Source organism: Misgurnus anguillicaudatus, chromosome 15, assembly GCF_027580225.2.
Source record: "Misgurnus anguillicaudatus chromosome 15, ASM2758022v2, whole genome shotgun sequence".
NCBI classification, from domain to species: Eukaryota; Metazoa; Chordata; class Actinopteri; order Cypriniformes; family Cobitidae; genus Misgurnus; species Misgurnus anguillicaudatus.
This window is the reverse complement of record NC_073351.2, coordinates 16,891,593-16,916,046: the sequence shown is the minus strand read 5'-3', so window position 1 is coordinate 16,916,046 and position 24,454 is coordinate 16,891,593. Positions and strand designations below refer to the sequence as shown.

General features: G+C 37.6%; 2 protein-coding genes across 6 annotated transcripts in view; both read right to left on the bottom strand.

The window, feature by feature from the left end:
• kcnab1a (potassium voltage-gated channel subfamily A regulatory beta subunit 1a) overlaps window positions 1-11,802 on the bottom strand; it is a 111,097-nt gene extending 99,295 nt beyond the window's left edge. Inside the window, exons 1-2 of one of the 5 annotated variants that reach the window (XM_055173770.2) lie at window positions 11,510-11,802; window positions 8,976-9,067 (exon numbers count right to left, since the gene is read on the bottom strand). Coding sequence is in view for 3 of the 5 variants with exons in the window: in XM_055173767.2 (XP_055029742.1) it covers window positions 1,740-2,011 (272 nt within the window). In the remaining 2 variants the exon portion in view is untranslated. Of the gene's footprint in view, window positions 1-1,739; window positions 2,210-8,975; window positions 9,068-9,824; window positions 10,094-11,509 lie in introns of those variants that run through there. The other 4 variants (XM_055173773.2, XM_055173772.2, XM_055173771.2 and 1 more) reach the window with 4 other exon arrangements.
• A 930-nt stretch (window positions 11,803-12,732) lies between these two features.
• On the bottom strand, window positions 12,733-21,955 carry vmn2r1 (vomeronasal 2, receptor 1). Its single transcript, XM_055174526.2, has 6 exons — window positions 21,629-21,955; window positions 18,731-19,022; window positions 17,262-18,092; window positions 16,422-16,649; window positions 14,987-15,110; window positions 12,733-14,707 (listed from the first exon to the last, which is right to left on the bottom strand). The coding sequence occupies exons 1-6, from the start codon at window positions 21,910-21,912 to the stop codon at window positions 13,626-13,628; spliced, it is 2,841 nt and encodes a 946-aa protein (XP_055030501.2). The 5' UTR covers window positions 21,913-21,955; the 3' UTR covers window positions 12,733-13,625.
• Window positions 21,956-24,454: the final 2,499 nt, after the last annotated feature.

Below are 24,454 nucleotides of genomic sequence, written 5' to 3'. Positions count from 1 at the left end.
ATGAGTGTTAATCTAATTTTGGATTTTGGATACCATGTGTGTGGTGTTTTGTGTTCAACATTTTGTGCTTTATCTGTTACGTTAATTTATTTCACATCTGAGCACACATGGCACAAAATAAACACGCACAAACAACAAATAGAGGATAAAAACTGCTAATTAAAAACTACTATTAAAGTAGATTACATCCACATAGAAAATGAAAACAATTTATCAGTTACACTACAATCAGCTTCAGCATGTCATATTTAGGCATTCTGTAAAGTGCAATTTTGATATGAGCACTTAAGATTCAAGGTGAGTTATTCATAAAAAATGGAAACTTCAATTTGAATAAGTTTGTCCTTACAACCTTGCCTCTCCCTGTCACTGCAGGCACATAAATATCCTTATTGCTTTTTATTGAGCTTACTCTTCAGATCAGTTTGAAAACGTCTTATGTATAATACAGATTTAATAACTGTGTGCTAAAAACGCCTAATACCTAAGTTTCTTAACCAGGAAAGACTAAACTGTTTACAGTATTTATTTTAAAGAAAGGGGCTGTTTTTCTTGCAATACAATTGAAATTGTCTTCCTGTCTAAAGATATATGTACAACAATATTTCCTCAATAAAAGCAGTCCATTACAAAATGCTTACTGATATCGTAAGAACAGTGCCAACTTCAAAGCTGAAATTAGCAAAACATTATTATTTATGTAATATGCATCTGTCTGTGTTTCTGTCATTTCTACTTTTGTGTCCCTACATCTTCGAAACAATTTCAGCTTGAGATGGAAGAGAATAAAGAGGAGCAAAATTCTGGCATCTAACAGCTGAAGCGTACTGGCTTTAAACTCTTCCATTAACCTTGTCTGCATGCTTTATTTTCCTTACGACATAAGAAGCAAAATCAGTTTGAGGACAGACTGCTGAAGTTGGAAAAAAGTGAAAGAGAGAAACAAACAAAGGATGAAAGGATTAGTTGTGGGATTATAATGGAAAAATGCCTTGCAAGAGAATTAGAAATGCACAAAATTCTCACATTGTAAAACAACTGCAACAATTTCAAGTTGTTTGCATTATTTTAAGGGTGTTTTCTGAATCATCATCTGTTGTATTATGAACTAAGAAAACTGTATTTCTAAAGTGTCACACACACACACACAAAAATCATAATTAAATTTGATGAAAACTGTTTGCATTCATATTGAAATCTCCTACATTTGATTGCAGGCTTTAGCATTGTGAAAATTCCGAACACAGTTTGTGGTCTTATTGATGATGTTTTTTTCAGAAGAGAGGGCGGTGTGCAATCTCAGTATGAACATAGATAAGCATGCTGGTTACGCATGAAACGTGAGGGTCCAAGGCCTAAAAATGTAAGGTTCTGAGAAGTGCTGAGAATGATGTCTGAATTTACTTTATAAAGTCAAATAAACGGATGTTAAATTACACCATCCCTGAGAACAATCCAAAGACTATGTATATCCATTCGGCAAACTGCATGCAATAGCTCACTGTATAATATTTTTGCATTATCACAACCACAAATTTATAAAAACACACTGCCGGTTCATTACTTGTGTGTCACTCCCAGCACACACGCCAAAAGCAACAAAAGTAGTGCCACTAAATTTTCATCTCACGAATGAGAAGCCTTGCGGTCAAAGCCACTTTAAGAAACATGTCAAAAACATAGATCTCTAAAATGACATGGACCCCATAACTTCACCTTACTCTACATTCAGGACTCACCGGTAAGGCATGCCAGTCTGATAAGCTACGCTATCTTCCTTGGCTCGGCCACACAGCTTCAAATACCAGTTGGTCTCCATCTCCATGATAAAAAAAGCTTTTCTCGCCCGCAGCAGCGCACCCTGCCGGTTGTGAGAAATGACATCTCGTGTGCTCTCTTGAGAGTTGCGGTGGCCACGGTGCCCTGCCAAAGAAGCAGCTGACTGTCTGCGGTGCCTGGAGGGATCCTCAGGGCCCCCCCGACCCACCGAACTGCTGCGAGCTGCAATCATGGCTGGAAGGGCATCCTCCCCCCAGTAGAGGCCGGGGGAAGTCTGGGTAAAATCACAGTACGCTGAGACTTCTGAACAATTGAGTCGCTTCCTAATTAAGTTGAGTCAGTCATTAAGCTCTATCTCTTTCAAACTCTTCATGAATTTATCTCTGTTCTTTAGCTTCTCTTTCTATGTGCGTGAAGTCTTTCCCAGCCTCTCTTATAACCTCGCTGTGTGCTGAGGATGAAACCAGATCTGGCTGAGCTCTTGGGTCTGGCTGCAAGATTGGGCAGGGCAGGGATGGGTTGGGCATGGCAGAAGACAAAGCCATCAGACTAGAGTTGGGTGTATGAAGTTTATTTTTCTAATCAAGTCACTTGGCTTTGAGACCACCTACAGTAGCCTATTTTGGACTTCATAATAGAAAGATTTTTATTACATTTACTAAGTATAAAAAATAGAGTAAAGTTTAATTAAAGCTATTTTACTTATTGATAGCATGCACAACACAAGTTTTGGAAAAACCTTGATGCATGTTCTCCAGCAATCTTGTGTTTTTCATTTTTTCAGATTTCTAAAATGTGTAACTTCCAAGTTTAAATTACATTGTGAATCCCAAATTTTCTATGTGGTCTCAGTTACAATATATACTAGTGAACGACTAAAAGCTGGTGAATCTAACACAATTTTTTTGGAATTTTGCATTCAAAATGCACACCCTTTCTCTTCTGAAAACAAGCACCAAATCCTTTTGTAAAAAACTAAAAGCTACTATTTTCGATTTCCTGTTTCAACAGGAAAAATGGCAATGGCGAAAAACTGAGCTTGTTTAGTCATTTCATTTGGTCCTTAACACCTAGTAGACCCAACAGCCATATCATAAACTATTTCTGGGTTAAGGTGCCCTGAAGCTTAGCGAGACTCACCAAACAAACAGACTATTAAACTTTTACATTTTCAGTTCACCTGGCTGCAACTATAGCTGTAATGGCCTTTTTGTAGATATTGCTAGTGTTGTAATAGCAGGAGAAGCTGTAGTCTACCTAATAGTGCACTGTAGACTGATATTGTGACTGTTACTTTCCCATGTATTCTCTAAAACAGCATCATCATATTTTATACACATGCATTCAAACATCTGAACATCTGTTTCCTAAATTGGTAAATTAATTAGCTCATTAACATATTATAAAATGGCAATTTTGAAGCAATTAAAAATGAGAAAGCTATTAAGCTAGGTAATATAATCTTAAAACAATTTGCCTAACTGATGTATGCTTACCTCTTTCCTTGCAATCCAAACCTGCACAAAAATTTCTCCTTTCTTCACTGTCAACTACAGTAAAACTTTCTTCGAAAGTACTTTAAAAAGGATGAAATCTTATTTCCTGCTTCAGTAGAGGAGCTTAAAAACAACCTGATGACTAAAAACAAAGTCTCCTCAAGGTTACTGAAAGGACGTCCCAAGACAGGCTCACTTTAATCAGTTTCAGCAATCTGCCAGAATACATGCCAATGGGCGCAAAACAATAGTGGTCGATGTTTACTGAGCCCATCAAAGCATTCATTTAAATTTAGCTTGAGTCTCTGCATTTAAACCAAAGACGTGTACCAATTTGAAATAAAATAGTATTTAAGCAGAAAAAAAGTTTAGTTAAGCAAAAAACTGCATGACCTTCTGACAATGTGCAACCCTGCACCTTCGTATCTCCAAATATACAATTATTCGCAGTAAGCTTTAGTGCAACCTTGCTAATGAAGTTTCGTCTGATACACTTCACACAATCACTTAGGAATTAATAAGTAATCAAATATGAAATTCAAAGAAACTCAATGCCTTTCTTTCAGATATTCTCAGAAGTTCACAGGCTCTAAGCTTAAGGGTCACATTTCCAAAGATGTGTGCTATTCTCAAAGCTTAATAATTGATACAGGTAATGTCTATCTGGTCTGGCCGTTGATAGTGGATAAGTGTATATGCGTGCGGGTTTAGTCTGGGCAAAAAGGTTTGTGAGATGGAAAGTGAGAGAGGTAAGACAGCCGAAGGAGAAGCTGGCTGAAGAAATTAGACTCGGCTGTGCAGACCTTGGACGTGACACGGAGGGAAACCTGAGTACAGGTTGGTCAGTCTCTGGCACAATGACAAAGGTGAGAACTCATCGTTCGAGTCTTAAGCAGAATGACCCTCTCACACTACGGCGAGAGCGACACATTAGTACTTAAAAGCAACTAAAGACACTCATACATGTCATGGACACCCAAATATACAAGGGCAGAGGTGAAAGTAATCAAATGACCATTTAAGTTCCTCATTTCAAAGTAACTATATACTCCTTCCACTTAAATCCCCACCACTGGTGACCAATGCATCCATCAACAGAGGTTAGGATCCTCTATGCGCCTGTTTTGCAGAGCAGATGCCAGTACAGTTGGCGTCCCATAACTGGAACGCTACAGCAAAGCATGTTACTAAGCAGCAAACATAATATAGATAAAAAATACACACACATATACAAACAGTCAACAGTAGACTTAACATGCTCTAAAAATGTATGATGCCCTAGGCACAAATCTAAAAAAAACAAGTCTCAATAAAACAAAAACAAATCTAGTATACAGTTTCACTAAAGGGGCGCAAAACGATCAAATTCACTCATGCTCGTACAATTCCTCCACACACAGATGCACACATTTTTTCACACAGCACTTAATGAGAAGTGTTGCCCTTGAGACAGAAATAGGAAATGCATGGCTTGAAATTATTTAATCTCTCAAAGGAGCAGATGAGGGGTAAAAAGAAGCTTGACTTTACTGCCTAATAAGATACACAGTTGGGCAGAATTTAAGAATTGGCTTGATGTCAGTGCATAAAGTGGAATTTAACTGATCTGGCTATTTCACAAGATTTTGTAAATCAAATTAAATTGAATCACAATTTAAAGGAATAGTCATAGAGGAATTTCAGGTCATGTATTACATATGGGAAATGTACACATGTACACATTGTATACAATAAACTGACACAAAGACATTAATTAGTATCATTCCACATACAACAATGTTTGAATGGTCCTCTTTATGACACTTGTAAACATTCGAGCGGTAGTTTCGCATACGTCATGCATGACCTTTCGACTTGATTACATAATACATAAGGTCACGTTGGCGTGTATCACGGCTAGTGCAAGACAAAAAGTTGTGGTTTAAAATTATTATTTATTTATTTATTTTTGCCAAAAATGATGATCGTTTCGCTAGATAAGACCCTTATGCCTCGGTTTAGATCATTTAGAGCCCTTTAAAGCTGCATTGAAACTGCTATTTTAAAGTGCACCTTTTTATCGCTAAAACAACGTTATTTTGTGTATTTGGTATAATACAATGTGTTTGCATGGTTTATGGTTCAAAAAACACATTATTTTCCACATACCATAAATTTTGTAGCTCCAGATATCCTGTCTTCCTGAAATGCACTGATTTTGTATAAAACTCATCTATCTGAAAAGCGCTGTGTCTCTGATTGGTCAGCTAATCTGTACGTTGTGATTGGCCTGAATACCTTCAGCCGGAAATGTACCATATTTGAAAGATTCGCTCACAATGCAATGCTAACAGGAGTTAACCGTGAGTTCACACCAGCCGCATTTGAGGCGTGAAAGTCACACGTGAAATTCTAGTCATCGAGACATTCACGTGGAAATTCACGTCATGGGAGGGGCTTCTGAGACTCCGGTGAGACTCCACTCACTTCCTGTAATCATGTCCCTACTAGAGCAAGCTCCTGTTTGTTCAAAATTTTCAACTCGCGCGTTTGTCACGGCAATGCTCAAGTCGCGCCATTTGCGCAAATTAGACATGCGAATGAGGCGGAATCGCGTCTACCACGCCCCTCTAAACGCCTCATTCGCACCGCAAGACCTCCAGATGTGCGTCAATGCGCCTTCAGATTAACATTGAAATCACTCGTGCTTGACGCCTCTACCGCGGCTGGTGTGAACGCAGCATTAAATTACAGGCTGTGAGTCCGAAGCGGGAGGAATTATGATAATGTCAGTCTTGTCTACATCACCAATCCCAGGAAGTAAACTGTTGCCTACAATCTGTGTGTTTGTTGTAGTCCAAGAAAAGAGATTAACGTTGAAAACGATAACCTGCGTAATCGTTTACTTAGGGGTATGTACCTTTTGCATATCGTTAACATGTACTAATACACACTTACACACCAAAGGAAATGTACAAACGTGAATCGAATCATATCAAATCCTCGAATGTTTTCCTCATAAAACTTAATTTCTTTCTGACTGAACAAAGAAAGAAATAAACATCTTGGATGACATGGGGGTGAGTAAAATATCAGGATTTTTTATAAAAGTGAAATATTCCTTTAAAAATGTATTTTTGAACCTTCTGTTCAGCTTTACCAAATATGGCAGGCATAAACACCCTCTCACTCTTCAGTTTCGGTGGGGGTTAGATAGGTTACTTAGCCTGATATAAATCATCAACCCAAATACGTGCAAATACTACTGACTCATAGCCAGGAGAGCTTGGAACATAATTGTCCTGGTCCCTGGAGCTCTCATTTATTTCAATTGTGAAGGGGAGAGATTAAAACGAAAGGGGGAGAAATAATGGAATGACAGCCTCTTATCCGACAGAGCCTGGGGAACCGTTTTATCTCTGGTGAATATGCCTCAGAACATGCACCAGAGATAGTAAGAGAACAAAGAGAAAAGAGACAAAAAGGAAATGTCCTACTCTCTGAGTACACAAACGCCAAAAGCCTTCCATGCTGAAATGCCTGTCATTCAATGCCAAAATCACTCACAGATTCTTCTAAGCCAATGGGTAGCAGAGCTTTCCTGACAACATGGTGTCTAATTACTTGTGTGCACCATTCAGGCCCTAAAGAACAGCTGTTCTCCAGATCTTTCCACAAACAAATTTATTCTGCACTCTTTCTCACTTTCACCTACAATCTCAGAAAAGCCTGCTGAATGTATGTAAGCAATGTACTGGTTAAGTTAGTAAGACATTTTAATTTTAAACTAGGCTTTGTTTGCACAACAATATTTGAAAATTCTACTGCTAGCAAACAAAATGGCAAAAATAGACACTTAAGACTTAAAGCTATATTTCATATTTTCTAGTCAAGTCTTTGCCTTACTTTTCACATCTATCTCACTGTGTTCCAAAGCCTCTTAGCCTGCTTAACATTCTCAAAGAGAGAAAAGAAATTAAGTGTCTGCCATCTGGCTGTCACATCACATCATTTAAGCAACAATGTGGGAAGTGAACATGACCATCGTAGGGCAGCTCCTCCTACTGGACAAAGACAGACACTTTTTACCATTGATACACCATGACAGGAGACTGAATGTAATTGCTGGCTCTACTACCCATCTGCCTTTCTGTACAATGAAAGCATCTCAAAGATGTCTGATGTATTTACTAACATACAGTATGTACATCGCTGGAACAAATACTATACAGTATTATAACTAACCCTAACTGTACATCAGATCTAATACTAGAAGTAAGCAACATGGCCAGAATGCAGTTATTTATTTTTAAACTGCTTATTGTCACAAAAAACTTTTTTGTCACGTAATCGTGGACTACAACAGAACTTAATTTCCAGTTTCAGACTAATCGAAAAATATAACTTTTTACATTTATAAAACTGCTATACATCTGTGCACTGGAGATGTTAAAGACCTTTGATAATGCAGTCTCCGACTGGATCAATGAAGACAATCTATCACCTCATTGTATTAAAGGCGCTCTAAGCGAATCTGTGCGACGTCACTTTTTGTTGATGTTTGAACTGTTTTCAAACAAACGGAGCCTAGTTAACTCCTCCCCCTCCCTCTCCTTTCCGTGCCTTCATGAACGCGCCCAACCCCCACCCCCAAATCCTTCTTGTCGTTTATTGGCTGGAACACTTTATTATGTTTCGTGGTGCTAGGTTTGGCCACTGTGTTTTTATTGGCGTTTGTGGAGCCTGGGCTGTCTACAGAGATCGCGTTTTTTTACAGTTTGACCAGCGGTCAGGTAGCAAGCAGATAGTGAGGAGATGTTTGCTGTATGTAACAAAAAAATTTTATGGTCAAAAATGGCCTTTTTACACCTGGTCACTTCATGTGTTTTCTCTGATTGGATAGCGATCTGATTTGTTAAAACTGTTCAATTTACATTTAGCCACATAAATGCGTCTTCGCAAAACGGATATGAATCCGATCTTTTACCCCCGCCCAAAATGCAAATACACTATTTATTACTCCGCCTTAAAAAAACTTAAGATGACGTTTATGCAACAATAGGCAGCCTGTAGGTTGTACTGTATGTTGGGCAGGGGACACGCGTCTCCTTGCTCAGCATGAGCTGAAGCTCGCAGTACAGCACAGCAGGAGAGTGACAGCGCAGTGATTTCAAGTACAGGTCCATGATGGGGAAAGCATTAACAAAACTCTCTCTTAAAGTTTTATTTCTTTGTTTAATATCATTTGAGTATGTCATTAGACTCTTTTATTGATTCTAGGAAGCTTTTTTACCCGCTGTCGTCGGTCCATAAAGCAACGAGCGTGTCGTCTTTGTTTGTTTGTCTCTTTGACGGCTAACTTCTGGGTGACGTGCTTACGTTTGGGAGGAGTTATGCGCTGAAAGATGTGGTTTCATCAACCAGATGTATTTACACTTGTCCAGTTTCATCTGAAATGCGTCCCAGACCACCTCCTGAAGTGGTTTGACCGATCGGATTTAAATCCATCTCGAAAACGTTTCGAGGGGCATTTACACCTGGTCTTTTTACGATCGGATAGCTATCCGATCAGAGAAAACGCAAGAAGTGACCAAGTGTAAAAAAAACCTTAGAGCACCTTTAATCATCAGGATTAGCCACATGTGTTCTCTATCTGTGCTAACAGATGGTCTTCATAGCTCTGACTTACTGACTCGTACAATAGAAGGTACTTTTGCTCACCTGTAGGGCATCTTTAAATTTTTGTGAGCTCTGTCATTTATCATTTCTCGTACTCCGACTGTTTTATCTGCCATATTAGATATCCAGCCCACCTGTAAAACAATGAAATTCAGTGTTGAACATTTTCTGAGGAAAGCAGTGAATCATTCAATAAAAACTTGCTAAATTCGTTTTTATTAGTATTATTGTTAGGGCTACTAGTAATAGGGCTCTTTATTGTAGAGGTTTGTTCTGTCCGATTTAAATAGTAAGCTTATTTCTTTTAAAACATCGACTATCTTCTCTACTGGAATAAGCAATTGAAACCATCACATAAATTCAATGGTTGTAATAGTGGTTTTAATGGTTGCAGTGTGTCTATACCCATAGGCTAGCTTCTATTTGTGGTATGTTATTTGGTGAAAGGAACCAATAAAACGCAGCTGTTGAAAGCATTCAATTGAAAGCATGCTTTTTAAAACTACTGAATCCTACTAAAATACAGATAATAAATACTACATAAATTCATTTTGTATTGGTTTTAATGATAAAACACCTAATGTTCATGATATTATTTGTATTGGAAACATTAAAATGGAAATTTTAAATGTTTATTTAGCAGGGCTTAAACAAAACATTGCCTAAGAAGAAAAACATGCGTAATACGTCATATGTAAATGCATAAAAATGACAAAACAACAGCACTAAGTTACCTACCGCAGTAATACAGTAAACTGATACAGAGATTTGTAATGTTGTCACTCATAGCGAACGATTTTAACCTAAATGAAGAATAATTTTTATCAAAAGTGAGAATAGTTATAATAAGACAATAATATAAGAATTGCAAATATTTTTAAAGATAAATACCTGCATGAAGACGGACAAAGAGAAAATTGGTAATTTTAAAGTGAGTAAATGTTCCCGTTGAGATTTCAAATAGTCAAATCAGCGTTTTGTTGCTATACTGTAGTAAACTTTCTCACTCAAGCAAATGCCACTTTCTGTTTGTACGCGTATTTGGTGGCGTATAAAATAATTACTAGCTAACTTGTAATTTAATCTTTGTGGTACTATTAAAACGTCGTGGCGTGTACACTGTCGTTTGATTCAACGAGTGAAGCGTTACTTCATGTGTCGCTGCGCAGACTAATCGGAGTATGACATCAAACTCCCGCGACCGCGAGAGGGATTGGAAAGCTGCGCCAATGTGCCATCAGTTGGTTTAATCATGAATGGTGCTTGTAAATGATTTATAGGCAACGATATTTGATTTGAAAGTCAAATGTATTTGTATCTGACTTGCGATCATGCTAATAAATGTTTTATAAAAGTAAAACTGCTGTCACAATAAGATTTCCATGTATACAAAAGTTTGAAACGTTCAACAGGCATTGGCTACATATCATGTCAGTCACAAAGCTCATATCCTGCCTAAGTGGGCAGTTCTTACAGTTTTAAAGAAGCTGTATGTAGGATTGACTGTACTAAATAAAAAAATACTATAATATATTTGTAGATATTTAGGAAATATACTATCAGTAATGTTGTGGCCAGTTATTCTCTTTTTGAAATGCAGCTTACTGTTCAGAATGTCTGTTTTTATTTTGGTCTGTGTGATCCTGCCCACCGCCAATTTACCCAAGTGTATTCCGATAGCTCGGATGCCAGTTATCACGGTTGCTTAAATGAGACTGCAGTGTAGAGGTCTTCTCGGGTCCAAAGAAATGTACCCGACTCAAAATGACCCGAATCACTTTTTACCCTGCTGAAAAACCAGCATACCAGCAAGACCAGCATATGTTGTGTTTTGGTGCTGGTATGCTGGTGACCACCAGCTAAACCAGCATAGACCAGCATAATTCCCATGCTGGTCCATGCTGGTTTGATGCTGGTTTTTTCAGCAGGGTACCCAAACCCAACGTGCATAAACTTTTTTTTTTTAATGAAAAGCCCCAACTCTGGAAAATTAGACCCGAGTCCAACCCGAACCATTGGAAAGTTTTTTTAACCTGACTGGACCCGAATGTAAATGGCACCGACGTACGCAGTCAGCAGCCCTGCATGCACCAGTCAGACAGAAAGAAACCACAACCAATTTGGCCCGCTGCTCCATTTATTTTACTTTGTTTACTGACAACGACACCAAGGTTACCACTAAAATGTATATTTAAAATTGATTGACAGGTGTGTCTCAACGAAAATTAGCCTACCGGCAGCCATGCGTTGTCGCAAGCGCTTTGCCAAACAGTGGAGGGGTTGAAAAAGGACATTGACCTGAATTTGATTTGAATTTAGAGTGTGATATCAAATTCAGCAACTGGCTACATCAGACTTAGGATATAAAACCCCTATAGTCCCAGATATTTTTGTAATTCGCATTTTGTACTACATATTATTGTTAATCAGTTCACAATGAACCTGGAGGATACACCAATATTAATCAGACCTTCTAAAATAGTAGCACGCATACACTTTCTAACACCAACCATTTGCCTGCTGCATTTCATGTTGTAAACACTTCACAAAGAGCTGATGACTCAGTAAAATCATACCTTAACAGGCCTGTTAGTTCAGCTGGTTTCTGCTCAGTGTTGTCAGTGGTCAGTCCAGTGTTGAATAGCCACTTAGCCTTTCTGCCAAGACCATATTCAGGCATTTTGTTTACGCCAGATACACTGTTACTTAGACACACACCCATATCAACTATAAAGGTCTTCCTTAGGCATGCTAGGCTATCCCACGTAGAGGGTGTGTTGTTACACATCCAATTATAGAAAAACATCATCACCACACAAAGCATCTAGAGTGGCGACTGGTATCAAGGGATCCGTGCACAGTCATTCTCTCTTACACACTGTTATAAAATATTGTTTCAATCATCTACGCTCTTTCAAAATAAAGGTTTGTAAAGGTCACGTTCTTCCTGATCCCATTTTTCAAACTTTAGTTAGTGTGTAATGTTGCTGTTAGAGCATAAATAATACCCGCAAAATGATAAAACTCAAAGTTCACTGACTACAGCCCTCTACATCTCGATTGAATGACGTCAATAAAACAAATGACGTCCCACAGGAATACGTCAGTCGGCTGCTTTGGCTCAAACGGCTCTGCTAAGTTAAGCTGCTGTCGAATAACAACACACTAAACAACCTACATAATTAGAACTCGATACATATTTCTGAAGGATGGACTTCATACACTGTAAAAAAATCAGTAGAAATGACAAAGTTATTGCAGCTGGGTTGCCGGTAACTTACCGTAGATTTAAATTTATGTTATTTACTGGCAAGAGTTTGTTAAAAATTAAATAAATTTTAAATATTAACAAGTCTTTATCTTTACAGAATAAAACTATACAATAACAGCCTCATGCAAAGCATTCTGGGAACCAGAAATCATCATCAACCTTCTTCGTTTTTTTGCTTCAAATTTTGTTTCCCAGAATGTTTTGCTTGATGCTGTTTTTTTAGTTTTACTCTGTAAAGACAAAGACTTGTAAATGTTAAATATTCATTTAACTTTGAACAAAATGTTGCCAGTAAATAACATAAATTTAAAACTACGGTAAATTACCGGCAACCCAGCTGCAGTTTCTATGGATTTTTTTTTTACAGTGTGGCAAATAAAGAACCCTTTATTTTTAAGAGTGTATGTAACATGTTTGATCTGAGTATATTTTTTGAATTGTTAGTTGTTCTATGTAAAAGATAATTAAGACAAGATAATCAATTTTTAATGTAAATGTTTATTATAGGATAAAGTAATGCGTGAAAAACTTGAGTACATATTGGCTAAGATGAAAGAAATCAAGACCTCCACAAAGTTTTGCTGTTTAGACCTTCGCATAGCTCTAAACAGCATTTGAAGCAAAATGATCCCAAACACACCCAGTAATTACTACTAAATTTACAATTAAAACATTTAAGTAATTTTTTAAAATTCAGAAATAAAGTCAACAGCATTAAGAAATTTCATAAAAATATACTTCATTGTATTATTAGCAAAACTATTAAGAGTAAATCTTTTATTCAACAAATAGCAAGAAATTATTTATATTTGATCTATTGTGTGTGGCCGCAACTGAGAATATCTCAAGTTTGACTACAGAAGTTTCATTGCTCCCACCTGCTGGCTCCCGCATTATGTTCATCTCTCCATGACATTTCCAAGACTAAAGATTTGTTATAAAACATTCCTAAGTGCACTTTCACATTTATTTAAAGGGGTCATATCAGGAATCCTATTTTCCTTAATAATTTCCTTGATCCAACTTTGCAAAAAGACTTAATAAAGCATGTGGCAGTTGAAAACGAAATTCAACATAAAAGCAAACAAACTTAAAGCAAAAGTTACTCATCACTCATCACTAGTGACGATAAAAAAAATAAATGTTAATATGACTAAATCCAAGTTAAATATATTTATAAATGTAAGTGCAAACATTTTTTACAGTGTACAGTTTGTGATAAAAAAACAATTATGCAACAAAAAAATTCAAGCAAAATGTAGCAATAATGTATGAAATGACCCCTTTAAAGGACCCATTCTGCGATTCCTTTTCTGTCTTAGATCTGATATCTACATTTTTGTTAAGGATTCTGGAAATATGAAGTCCAGTTGTACATTCAGCATGTATTATAGCAGATGGATGTTTTTTAGGGCCTGGTTTCAGTCATCTAGAGACACAGTAGACACTGTGGTTCCATTGCCATTAGAAATGCTGGCGATCGATGCAGCACTTCCATTGGCAGCTTTATTGCGAGATATTGGTCTGGGAATCATCATCTCCTCTGTGTTTCTCTCAGGCTTGATAAGTAACACATAGACCTTCGGGATAAAAATACAAGCCAGCAGGCCGAAGCTGGATGCCAAAATGGCAAAGATTTGCACGGCCACCATGAACTTCCCCCTTGTACTCAGGTAGGCTGGCACAAATGAGATCCAAACGATAAAAAAGACCATCATGCCAAAAGTGACACACTTGCCCTCGCTGAAGTGGTCTTCCAACTTTCGTGACACGAAAGCAAAGGCAAAAGTGATCACGGCCAAGAGAATGTCATATGCGAAGATGGAGCAGATGAAGATGATGTTTCCAGGGTCACACTCCAGGATGATCTTGATGTTCTGGGCGGCCGTGTTCTTCACCGGGTGGGGTGGAATCAAGATCAGCCACACAGTGCATGCCACCGCTTGGATCAGGGTGCACACCAACATTATCGCCCTCTGGTGCCTGGGATGTATGGGGTCAACGTCATTCTTCTGCGGCACAGCCGGGGCAATGACGGCAGTGTCGGGACTCTGCTCGGAAGCTGCAGCTGCTGCCTTGGCAGCTTTGGCGGCAGCTTTGACGGCTTTAACTGCTCTGGCTCTCAGCATGAGTAGAGCAGATTTGCCCATGAGTGAAGACAGGACCAAAGCAAAGCCGACAGCAAGTGCTACCTGGCTGGTCATGCAAGACCACATCTGAGGCCTTCCCAGAAACACAATGGAGCAGAGGAAGGTGATCACCAAACCGAACAGCAGGCTGAAGCTAAGCAGAGGGTCATTCACCTGCACCAGAGGAGTGTTAAGGTGCATCAAGAAGATGATCGCGACAGTGATAGTCGCAAGAGCACCGAAAGCAGAGATGGCGATCAGTGTGATCCCAAGAGCTTCGGAAAAGTCTAAGAATTCAATGGTCTTTGGCACGCACTCATCATGATTAGCATTGGACCAGTAGTCTCCATCGCATTGGATACAACCCCTTGCATCTGTTGGGAATACAACAATGGTTTTGATGATTATTAAGCTAAAAAGGTATTTTTAATGTGTTGGTCTATTTAGCTTAACTAATTTATAAGACCACCTGTCTTAAAGACCATCCCTCAAGTTAATACCATGAAGTAACATACTGTATTTGTGGTGGGAAAAAGTTAAATTAAACTGTTATTGTTTTTACAATGCAATCAATCACATTCGAGGAACTCCTCTTGCTCTTCCGTGAACAGGTACAAAAATACACACAATGTTTATAATGATAAACTCGTGACCTGTTGTGTTAGAGATCTCGCCATCTGCACAGGGAATGCAGTCAAAGCAGCAAATAGGTTCTCCCTGACGAATACCCATCCTGGTTCCCGGCTGGCACCTCTCACTACACACGGACCGTGGTGGCTGTAACACAACAACAGAAGTCTGCATGATGGCTTCATGCCAGGACAGGTCAGAATTTGTTCAGTATTTTCCCATAAAACTTTACATGCAGCAATGAGAAACAAAAATAAAACATTACCAGTAACTTTAACTGTTAGTTATAAAATCTAACCCAGCCGTTTCATTCTTTGTAAAAATGGAATGCAATTAAAATGTAAAGCTAAAAATAGTAAAATATCACCTATGAAGCGTAATTCATTCACACAATAATGATATCTAAATATTAAATTATTGCATTGGTGCTGTATTTAGATTTTTTTTGTGATGCAGTTCGAAAAATCTATTGTTTCCTGTACAATGGAGTTGAATGTCATCCAAATGACATAATAATTACACAGGCATATTCAAACTTATTTTTCTATTAAGTCTTTGTAGTTTTCTTTATAAAGTATTCTTCAAAGGTATAAGCTATTTCATGCATTCTGACTTATTAACACTGTTAAAGAGTTGTATTCCTCAAGCTAAACATTGTTGGACGTATGACGTCACCAGGGTTCGTACAAGTTTCGGAAAGTTTTTTTCGAACACAAGAGATTTATAACATAATCGTACATAACAATCTTGCTTTCTTTTTCGTTTATGGACAATTTCAGTGCTGGAAGTACAGTGGAAGTCCTTATATGGGCACCTTACTCGGAATAGCTCACACACACCAACCAAGAGCTGACACGAAATCATCTTCACTTGTTTGTGAAAAAAAATTTGTTTAGCTTCCCAACAGACCCAGCATTATGGAAACAACGGATATAGTTTGTTTATCCGGTGTAGCTGCAGAGCTGGATTTGGTTGAAATGGGGCGGTCCCAACCAGGTCATGAGCTGCAGGCCGTAAGTAAAACTGCATCAAATGTCTGTACTTTATTGCCAATCGTCACGTAAGTTCATACGGTGTAAACGACTGGTACATGTAGTGAATCAAACGTTATCCAGAGAAAGTGGGATAATGTAATGTGTGTGTTGCTTGCTTGTGACTCGCTCCACCTGTGTTACATCCAGGGGTTTGTTTATTTATGGGGAAAGTAGCAGTACAGCTGATCTGTCTTTTATAAATCTGATAACACTAAAGACTCTTCGGATATATGCAATACTAGTCTATAGGGACTCAAGATTGAGATGAGATGAGCAGAAACACTGTGTGTTATTTGTCTTTTAACTTGCACATTAAAGTGTTACTTACTGAACTGTTATATGATGACAGTCAAATGCTTTACAGAATTGTTATCATATTGTTTATTATGTGCGTCCTTAATACAGCATAACATAACCTCCTCACCTCCAGAATCTCATTGTTCCATATGATAGATGTGTTGTCAATCTTGAGCCTTTCATCGAGGGCCAGTGTGCTGTTATAGTAACCAATGGGGTAATACAAAACTTCACCCTCCGAATCACTCTGCCAATTCAAGATTTCATAAAAGCCATTCACTTCGCCATTATTGAAGTATATCTCCTCTCCGGTGTGAGGAACATTGAATCTGAGATTTTTCAGGTAGTACATCAGCTAAAGGAAAATGAGGAATAGACATAAATTAGACAAGTACTCTATATGTGTAATGATTTCAACATCTTGAATTGACAAATAAAAATACCGAACCCAGTGCCAGTGGTTCCCTGCCTAAAAAACCCATTCATTTTTTTCCCATAGACATTTGAATTATTGCAAATTAGCTTTTTAATTTTTTTTTTTAATTAAAAAGTTTTAATTTCTAATCTCAAATGTGCAAGTGTCATAAACTTTTGTTAAAGACAGAGCTTTTTTGTGCTAATCCAAAAGGAATATTAAATGGATTTTTTAGCAAGGGAACTAGTGTCCCACTAACTTCCTACAAATATATTTCATCCCTGCGGCACTCTATTCAGGACTATTTGCAGCCTGACATTGGGGCAAAAAGGGACAAGTCTAGTTGTTAGGTGAAATTAACTCAGAAAAATGTTTATATTTGACCCAACAAAGCATAGATTGGGTTCTCATTTTTGACACAATACTGCTTTGAAAATAATCCAGCATTTTTAATGGTGTAATGTATATGGCATATTTTCTGTTTTTGGGGGTGTGTTCTCTAAACCTTTGCAGAATTGCCAAAAATATATCAAAAAAGTCTATGTGACTTACTTGCCAAGGTTCAAAACTGTTAATGTCAGCACAGGTGCCGCCATCGAAAGGACCTTTCCCTGGTTTACAGTGCTCTAGGTTATGCAGGGCATGTGCCACAGCATATACAGCCTTATACACGTTGTACGTAAGCCTCAACTGTGACACATCTGTAAATGTATTATTTAACTTGCCTAACATCTCTTTTCCATTACAGAGGCTTGTTGGCGCCAAACTACCAACACCCTGACTTGCCCTTTGATAACTTAGAGTACAGTTAAATGCTTTCTCCCAAAACTCTTCAGTCAAAGGGTCCTGATAGGGATCGATTTCCAGCAAGTGCTCTTCCAGACCGGGTATTTCTGTTGCCCTCCTGACTGCAAACCCTATTGTACCTCCAAGAAGAGGCAGAATATTTGGATGACGTGAGATGGCAGCAGACGTCACCCAGGCCTCGCTCGCAATCCAGGTGCGATTGGTGACATTGTTCAAAAGCAGTTCATTCACGAGGGGGCTCAGATCCACATCAGACGAAAACACCACAATGATCTTAGCCGTGGAGACCAGCACCGTCTGCACAATGCGCTGGATGGCCTCTGGGTTGCTGATTTTGGGGAGGGTTTCAGAGAAGGATATGCAGACCCCTGCTTCCTCTACGACCTCCTTGAACCTCTTGATGCCATATTTGCCGTAATCGTCATCGGCGGCGATGGTACCCACCCAGGTCCAGCCAAAATGAAGCACCAGTCGCGCCATGGCCACAGACTGATGCTCGTCGCTGGGGATGGTGCGGAGGAAGGTGGGGTATTGAAATCTGCTTTCTAAAACTGAGCATGAAGATGCGTAACTCATCTAAGAGATTGGAAAGAAAAAATGTAGATTTGAGATGTATTTATTCATGGCTTTCTGGCTTACATATTAAAATGCTAAAATATATACAGCTCCAATGCAAAACATGCTAAACGCCAAAAAAGTTGGATACACGGTTATTTTATTTGACTATTTTATATTTAACAATTTAAAGGTGCAGTGTGTAATTTAAAATAATATACAAAACTATATTATCAGTGCTGTATAAAGACCTTTTAAAATGAACCATTATTTTTTTATAACCTTAGAATAAGACGTTTTTATCTACGTACAGCGAGGGTCTCCTTACATGGAAGTTGCAATTTTGTGCCGCCATGTTTCTACAGAAGCCCCTTAACGGACAAACCTTTTTACTAAGTTGTCTCCGACGATTAAATGTTTGTCCGGTGGTGGCTATCGTAGCTTCTTTATGCATCTCAAAAGTGAGGGTTGGGCAGTGGACTGAGCAGTTGGTTGCAATTTCCAAACTCACCACTAGATGTCACTAAAATGTACACACTGCACCTTTAAAGTTAAAATACTATGAAATAACACTTTTTGAGATGAAAAGGACTTAAAAAACACAATTGTGTCTAAACACAAAAACTTAATATATCAATACAATAACAACTAAAGCGTACTTGTGGGAAATAGTAGAGTCCCAGGATCCTGGCTGTGGCAATGGACAGATCAGATCCTCCTGCACCGACCAAAGCAGAGAGGGGCGGCCCATTCCCACAGCGGTAATTGGGTACAGCCTCATCTTGTCCCGTCAAGAAGGTGAGGGTTCCTTCTACAGCTTTGGAAATGGTAAAACAGGAATCATAGATGACATATCCCAGATCAGTTTTGGGTAACAGGTCTTCCCTGGCGTTGATCTCTTTAATGGCAAACAGCATGGTCTGAGCCCAGCGGAAAGTACGGAAATTAAAGCTGAGGGGGAATTCACACATTATAGTTTAACATAATGGACAGCTGTTAGATAAAAATAATAATAATATTGCTGGATTACAATATGTAAAGCTTGTCTGGTGTTTTTCTTTTTATCCAACACATCATTAATTGCTTATTCTGTTTAACACAAATGGACCGAATGGAAGCTTTGCATTCAACGTTCATATAAAGACCACAATATTAAAGGGATAGTTCACCTAAAAATGAAAATTCTGTCATCATTTGCTCATCCTCATGTTGTCCTAAACCTGTATGAATTTTTTTTTTCTGATGAACACAAAAGAAGATATTTTGATAAATGATAGTAAGCAGTAAGCACACAGCTGATTGTAACCATTGACTTCAATAGTAAGAGAAACAAATACCGTATTTTCCATACTATAAGTCACACTTATTTCATAGATTGGCAGGTCTTGGAACTTATAGTCAGGTGTGACTTATACGTAGGGTGGCCATTCATGCCAGTTCCGCCTGACACCTCCCGAACATGTTTTCGAGTGCGTTTTCCGGAAGTCGCGTTGTTCGACCGCATACGTCATCGAGGTTCTCACATTTCAGTTAAAATACATTAGAAAATTACGATTTATTTATTTTAAGACATACAATCATTGTAGTTTCATTCTTACTTTGAACTGTAACGGTTGCTTTTCTGAATTTGAACCCGAAATATTAAACCTTGATGACGTATGCGGTCGACCAACGCGACATCCGGAGAACGAACCCGAAAACCTGTTCGGGACGTGTCCGGCGGAACTGGCATGAATGGCCACCCTACTTATATGTCAAAATGATTTAATGTGACCCAAGAGAAACCATTACCGTCTACAGCCACGAGAGTTCCCCCTATGCTGCTCCTGAATTTATGTAATTCAATGGATTCAGTGATGTGGAATGACTTTAGGACCTTTTTTCACTTGAATAAACTTGGCTTGTGTTAATTTAGCCTATTTAGCCTCCCAGGTATGTTCTGTATGCTATTGTGTATTGTGTAAATAACTGTTTATGGTACTTTAACATGTACAGACAATTCAGCCTGCTGTTCTGTCTGCTATTGTTTAGTTGAATAACTTGCCTTTCCAGAAAAAATGTCTGTTTTTCGGCTTGGATTTGTGAAATCATTTTCTAAATAAACGCTACGTATAGTCCAGTGCGACTTATGTATGTTTTTCTTCTTCAAAACGCATTTTTGACTGATGCGACTGATACGACTTATACTCCGCGGTGACTTATAGTCCGGAAAATACATTACAATGGAATTCATTAGGTACCACCAACTGTGTGCTTACTATCATGTAATTTGTATGTTTACCATTCAAAATATCTGCTTCATCATTTATCACAATACTTCCATCATATTTGTTTTCCTACTATGGAAGTCAATGGTTACAATCAGCTATGCTTTTTTTATCAAAATATCTTCTTTTGTGTTCATCAGAAAAAAAGAAATTCATACAGGTTTAGAGCAACATGAGGATGAAAAAATGATGACAGAATTTTCATTTTTGCGTGAACTATCCCGTAAAAATTGTAGTCCCTATGAACCTTAAATGCTTCCATTTGGTCCATTTGTTTCTATATGTTATTCATTCATATAATGACCATTGATATTGAACATAAAACATGTGATGTTTTTTCACATTTTCTATACACAGACCTCAAATTCATTGCATTTTCCTGTTCTCTTTTGATTGACAGGTTATATTAACCGTGACTATCAGCTTTTTTTTTAAACAATCGGCCTATTTGCTTTTATCAACCAAAACCGATTATTTGCCGATATATCGGTGCATCTCTACTTTAAATGTTTGAATACAAATGGAAAATAAGATGTCGTTGAGATGTCTTCAAAAATAAAATAAATGACAATTTATGTGATTGGAACAACACAAGGGCATGGGTAAAAAAATAGAGATATAATAGATAATAATAATCCTGCATATTTAGATTTTTCAATTCCATGAAAATTTAATGCATATTTTTGACTTTTCAGATCATCCTTATATTTCTGTAAATGTATGTTATGTTAAGTAACTGGGGAATAACTCTAGATGTAATACCACCAGATACCGCAGGGTCATTGTCATCGCAACAATCTTTACTGATAAGCTTATGGAAAACACCAGTGGTCTCAAAGGACAAACTTCACTTTATGCACAGATTAAAAATGATGACACTGTTTCTCAATCAGAGATCCTGGGCCCATTAGGGAGCCTCAACAAACTTTCAAGAGGGTCTTAAAATGATCCTAAATAAATAAACCACTGCAAATTCATCTAAAACCACTGCAAATTAAGATATTTGTAGTGTCTGGATATTTTATAACACATTTTATTTGGTATAAATTGTGAGTGTGTGTGTGGCGGGGGGTTAATTCAGTTAATGCTGTGGAAATTACTAAGACATTAAAAAGTCTTTAAATCTATTTTATACAATCTTTTTTAATTCTTCAACAGCATTTCAAGTCAAACACATAAAGAATGCAGTTGTGTAAAGGAAAGAAATCATCATATGTCCATCCACAAGATATTACACAATTGTCATCCTTTTAAGATTCTCCAAATGAAATTTAAATAGTCCATTCTTACCCCTCACATCCAGAGGAATCTGGAGCGTTTGTAGTGTTGCTGTCAGTTGAAGCCAGGCGTTGGTGAACGGGAAACATACCGCCAACAACCACTGTCTTCTTATCCACATCCTTATATCCACTCAGATTAAATTTGGCCTTGAGTTTGCAGCTTGCCTCGGCATCCGTTGACACGCATAGGCAAGAAATAACACATATAACTAAAATCAAGCGTTCTTTTAAATTCAGTCCAGCTAAATCCATTTTAGTGTAGGAAGATGCTGAAGACACTGCTTTGATGTGCATGTGTTTGGAGATGAACAGACACTATGGATTACTAACGCTTGACTTCCCATCATCTCCCCCAGGAACTCAAGCGATTGCATAAGACATCTAAATAAAAGCTCCTATACATGGATTCACATAATGTATGTTTTACAAAATAATATTTTTTTATGGTTTTGACAACATGACAAATAACTTTTTTGCATTGCACTAAAATGTCTGTTAAAACCAATACAATTCCCATTATAAACATTAAATCCATTACACTCTCTGTAATGATTAATTTTTATTTTATCTCTTGGTTTACCATGTATCTATAATTTATCTATATATTTGAAAGATAACTTAATTGAACTTGTGAAAACATCTTTATTTTTGACAGACAGATGAAGGTGATACGAGTGAACAGTTCAAGCACCATTATAGGGGTTAAAATAATTGTGATTGGTGTGCAGTTTGTTTAGCAACAGCACCGGTGCTTGAACCTCCCCTGCTGTTTAACTCCATAATAGGCCTGATACTGTATCTTAAGCTACCTTTGGGATGTTGCTGTTTTTGAATGTGCTTGTTACTACATGTCTTTCAATAAGCACACACCTGAACCCCTTTCCCAGGTGAAAGAGAGACGCCTGAACATACTCAATTCAGTTCAAAAACAACTGCTACAATACACTTTTTAACTCTTACATGCTACACATGGTTCTATAGCACAGTTGGTAGAGCATCATGTTAGCAGCGCAAAAGGTCAAGGGTTTGATTCCCACACATACTGATCAAATCTATAGACTAAACGCACTGTAAGTTGTTTTGGATAAAACCATCTACCAAATGCAGAAATGTATCCTATGTATATTAAAGTAAACTAGGCTGTATGAAAGTACATCATAACTTCAAACATCAGTTGTAGAGAGTACAGAAAAATAGGAACGCTATGCTATGCTATGCTGGGTTGTTTCAACCCATTGTTGGGTCAAATGTAAACATTTTCTGGCCTTATTTAACCCAACGGCTGGGTTTGTCCCTTTTTGACCCAATGCTGGGTTGAAAATAACAGTTTATAAAAGAGTAAATTTTAGCTAAAAATTATTTAACATGTATGTATTTTGCAGACATTTTTATGCACTATGCATTTCCTCTGTACATTTATCTTATTAGTATTTGTGTCCCATGATCGAACCCATGACCTTTGCTTTGCTAACACAATGCTCTACACCAGGGGTCTCCAACCTTTTTGTGAGCCAGGGCTATGGATATAACAATCTGGAGGGCTACTTTTTGATATAGAGTACTCAAAAAAATTTTGTTTTACTTGTTGATATGTTTTAGTATTGTTTAAAATGTTAACGTGCATAAAAGAAGTCAAGCTAATATAAAAATATGTAATTTTTTATTAAATATTACAATTGACAATATTAATAGAATGTGCTTTGGTGGGCACCCCACAGAACCTTTTGTTGCACCAACTTAATAAATATATTTTCATTGCTCATAAAAATATCTTGTTCAATAAACTTAATTCAATTAAGGAAAACTTTTATATTTGACCCAACAATGGGTTAAAAGAAGCCAGCATAGGTAAAATTTTATTTTTTAGAGTGTAGAAGTATATTAATATAGTGACGTTAAAAATAATGTTGCTTTCTGGTTATAAAAATATATGCTAACAATGTCTAATTAAAGTATGTGAAAATGTTTTAAAGACAGTACAATTAATTGCATATCACTGATCACTGTCAACAAAGGCATACTGTTGCCTGCAATACTGACTTTGACCACCAGCTGGTGCTTTTTTGTTTTTCTCTTAAAGGATAGTTTAACCAAAAATGAAAATTCTGTCATCATTTACTCACTCTCATGTTGTTACAAACCTGTATAAATTTCTTTGTTCTGATGAACAGAAAGGAGAAATATGTAACCAAACCGTTTGCGGACCCCATCCACTTCCATAGTATTATTTTTTCCTAGAAGTGAATGGGGTCTATGAACGGTTTGTTTACAAACATTTCTCAAAATATCTTCCTTTGTGTTCATCAGAACAAAGGTTTTTAACATGACGTTCAATGACAAAATGATTTCTAAAGATAGAATTAATGAAGCACATGAAATCACATCCCTGAAAAAAACACAAATAAACCAATGAAAAAAGATAAAGCAGGAGCTCATAAGTGTTTAGATTGTGACTGTGACCTTAAATACTGACTTAATTCACTAAGTTAGTGCATTTTTGTTATGTGCTTGTCAAGATACTTGCTACACATTTACAAAAAGCCAGTACACATACACACACATACATAAAGGATTATTAGGAACACCATACTAATACTGTGTTTGACCCCCCTTCGCCTTCAAAACTGCCTTAATTCTACGTGGCATTTATTCAACAAGGTGCTGAAAGCATTCTTTAGAAATGTTGGCCCATATTGATAGGATAGCATCTTGCAGTTGATGGAGATTTGTGGGATGCACATCAAGGGCACAAAGCTCCCGTTTCACCACATCCCAAAGATGCTCTATTGGGTTGAGATCTGGTGACTGTGAGGCCATTTTAGTACAGTGAACACAT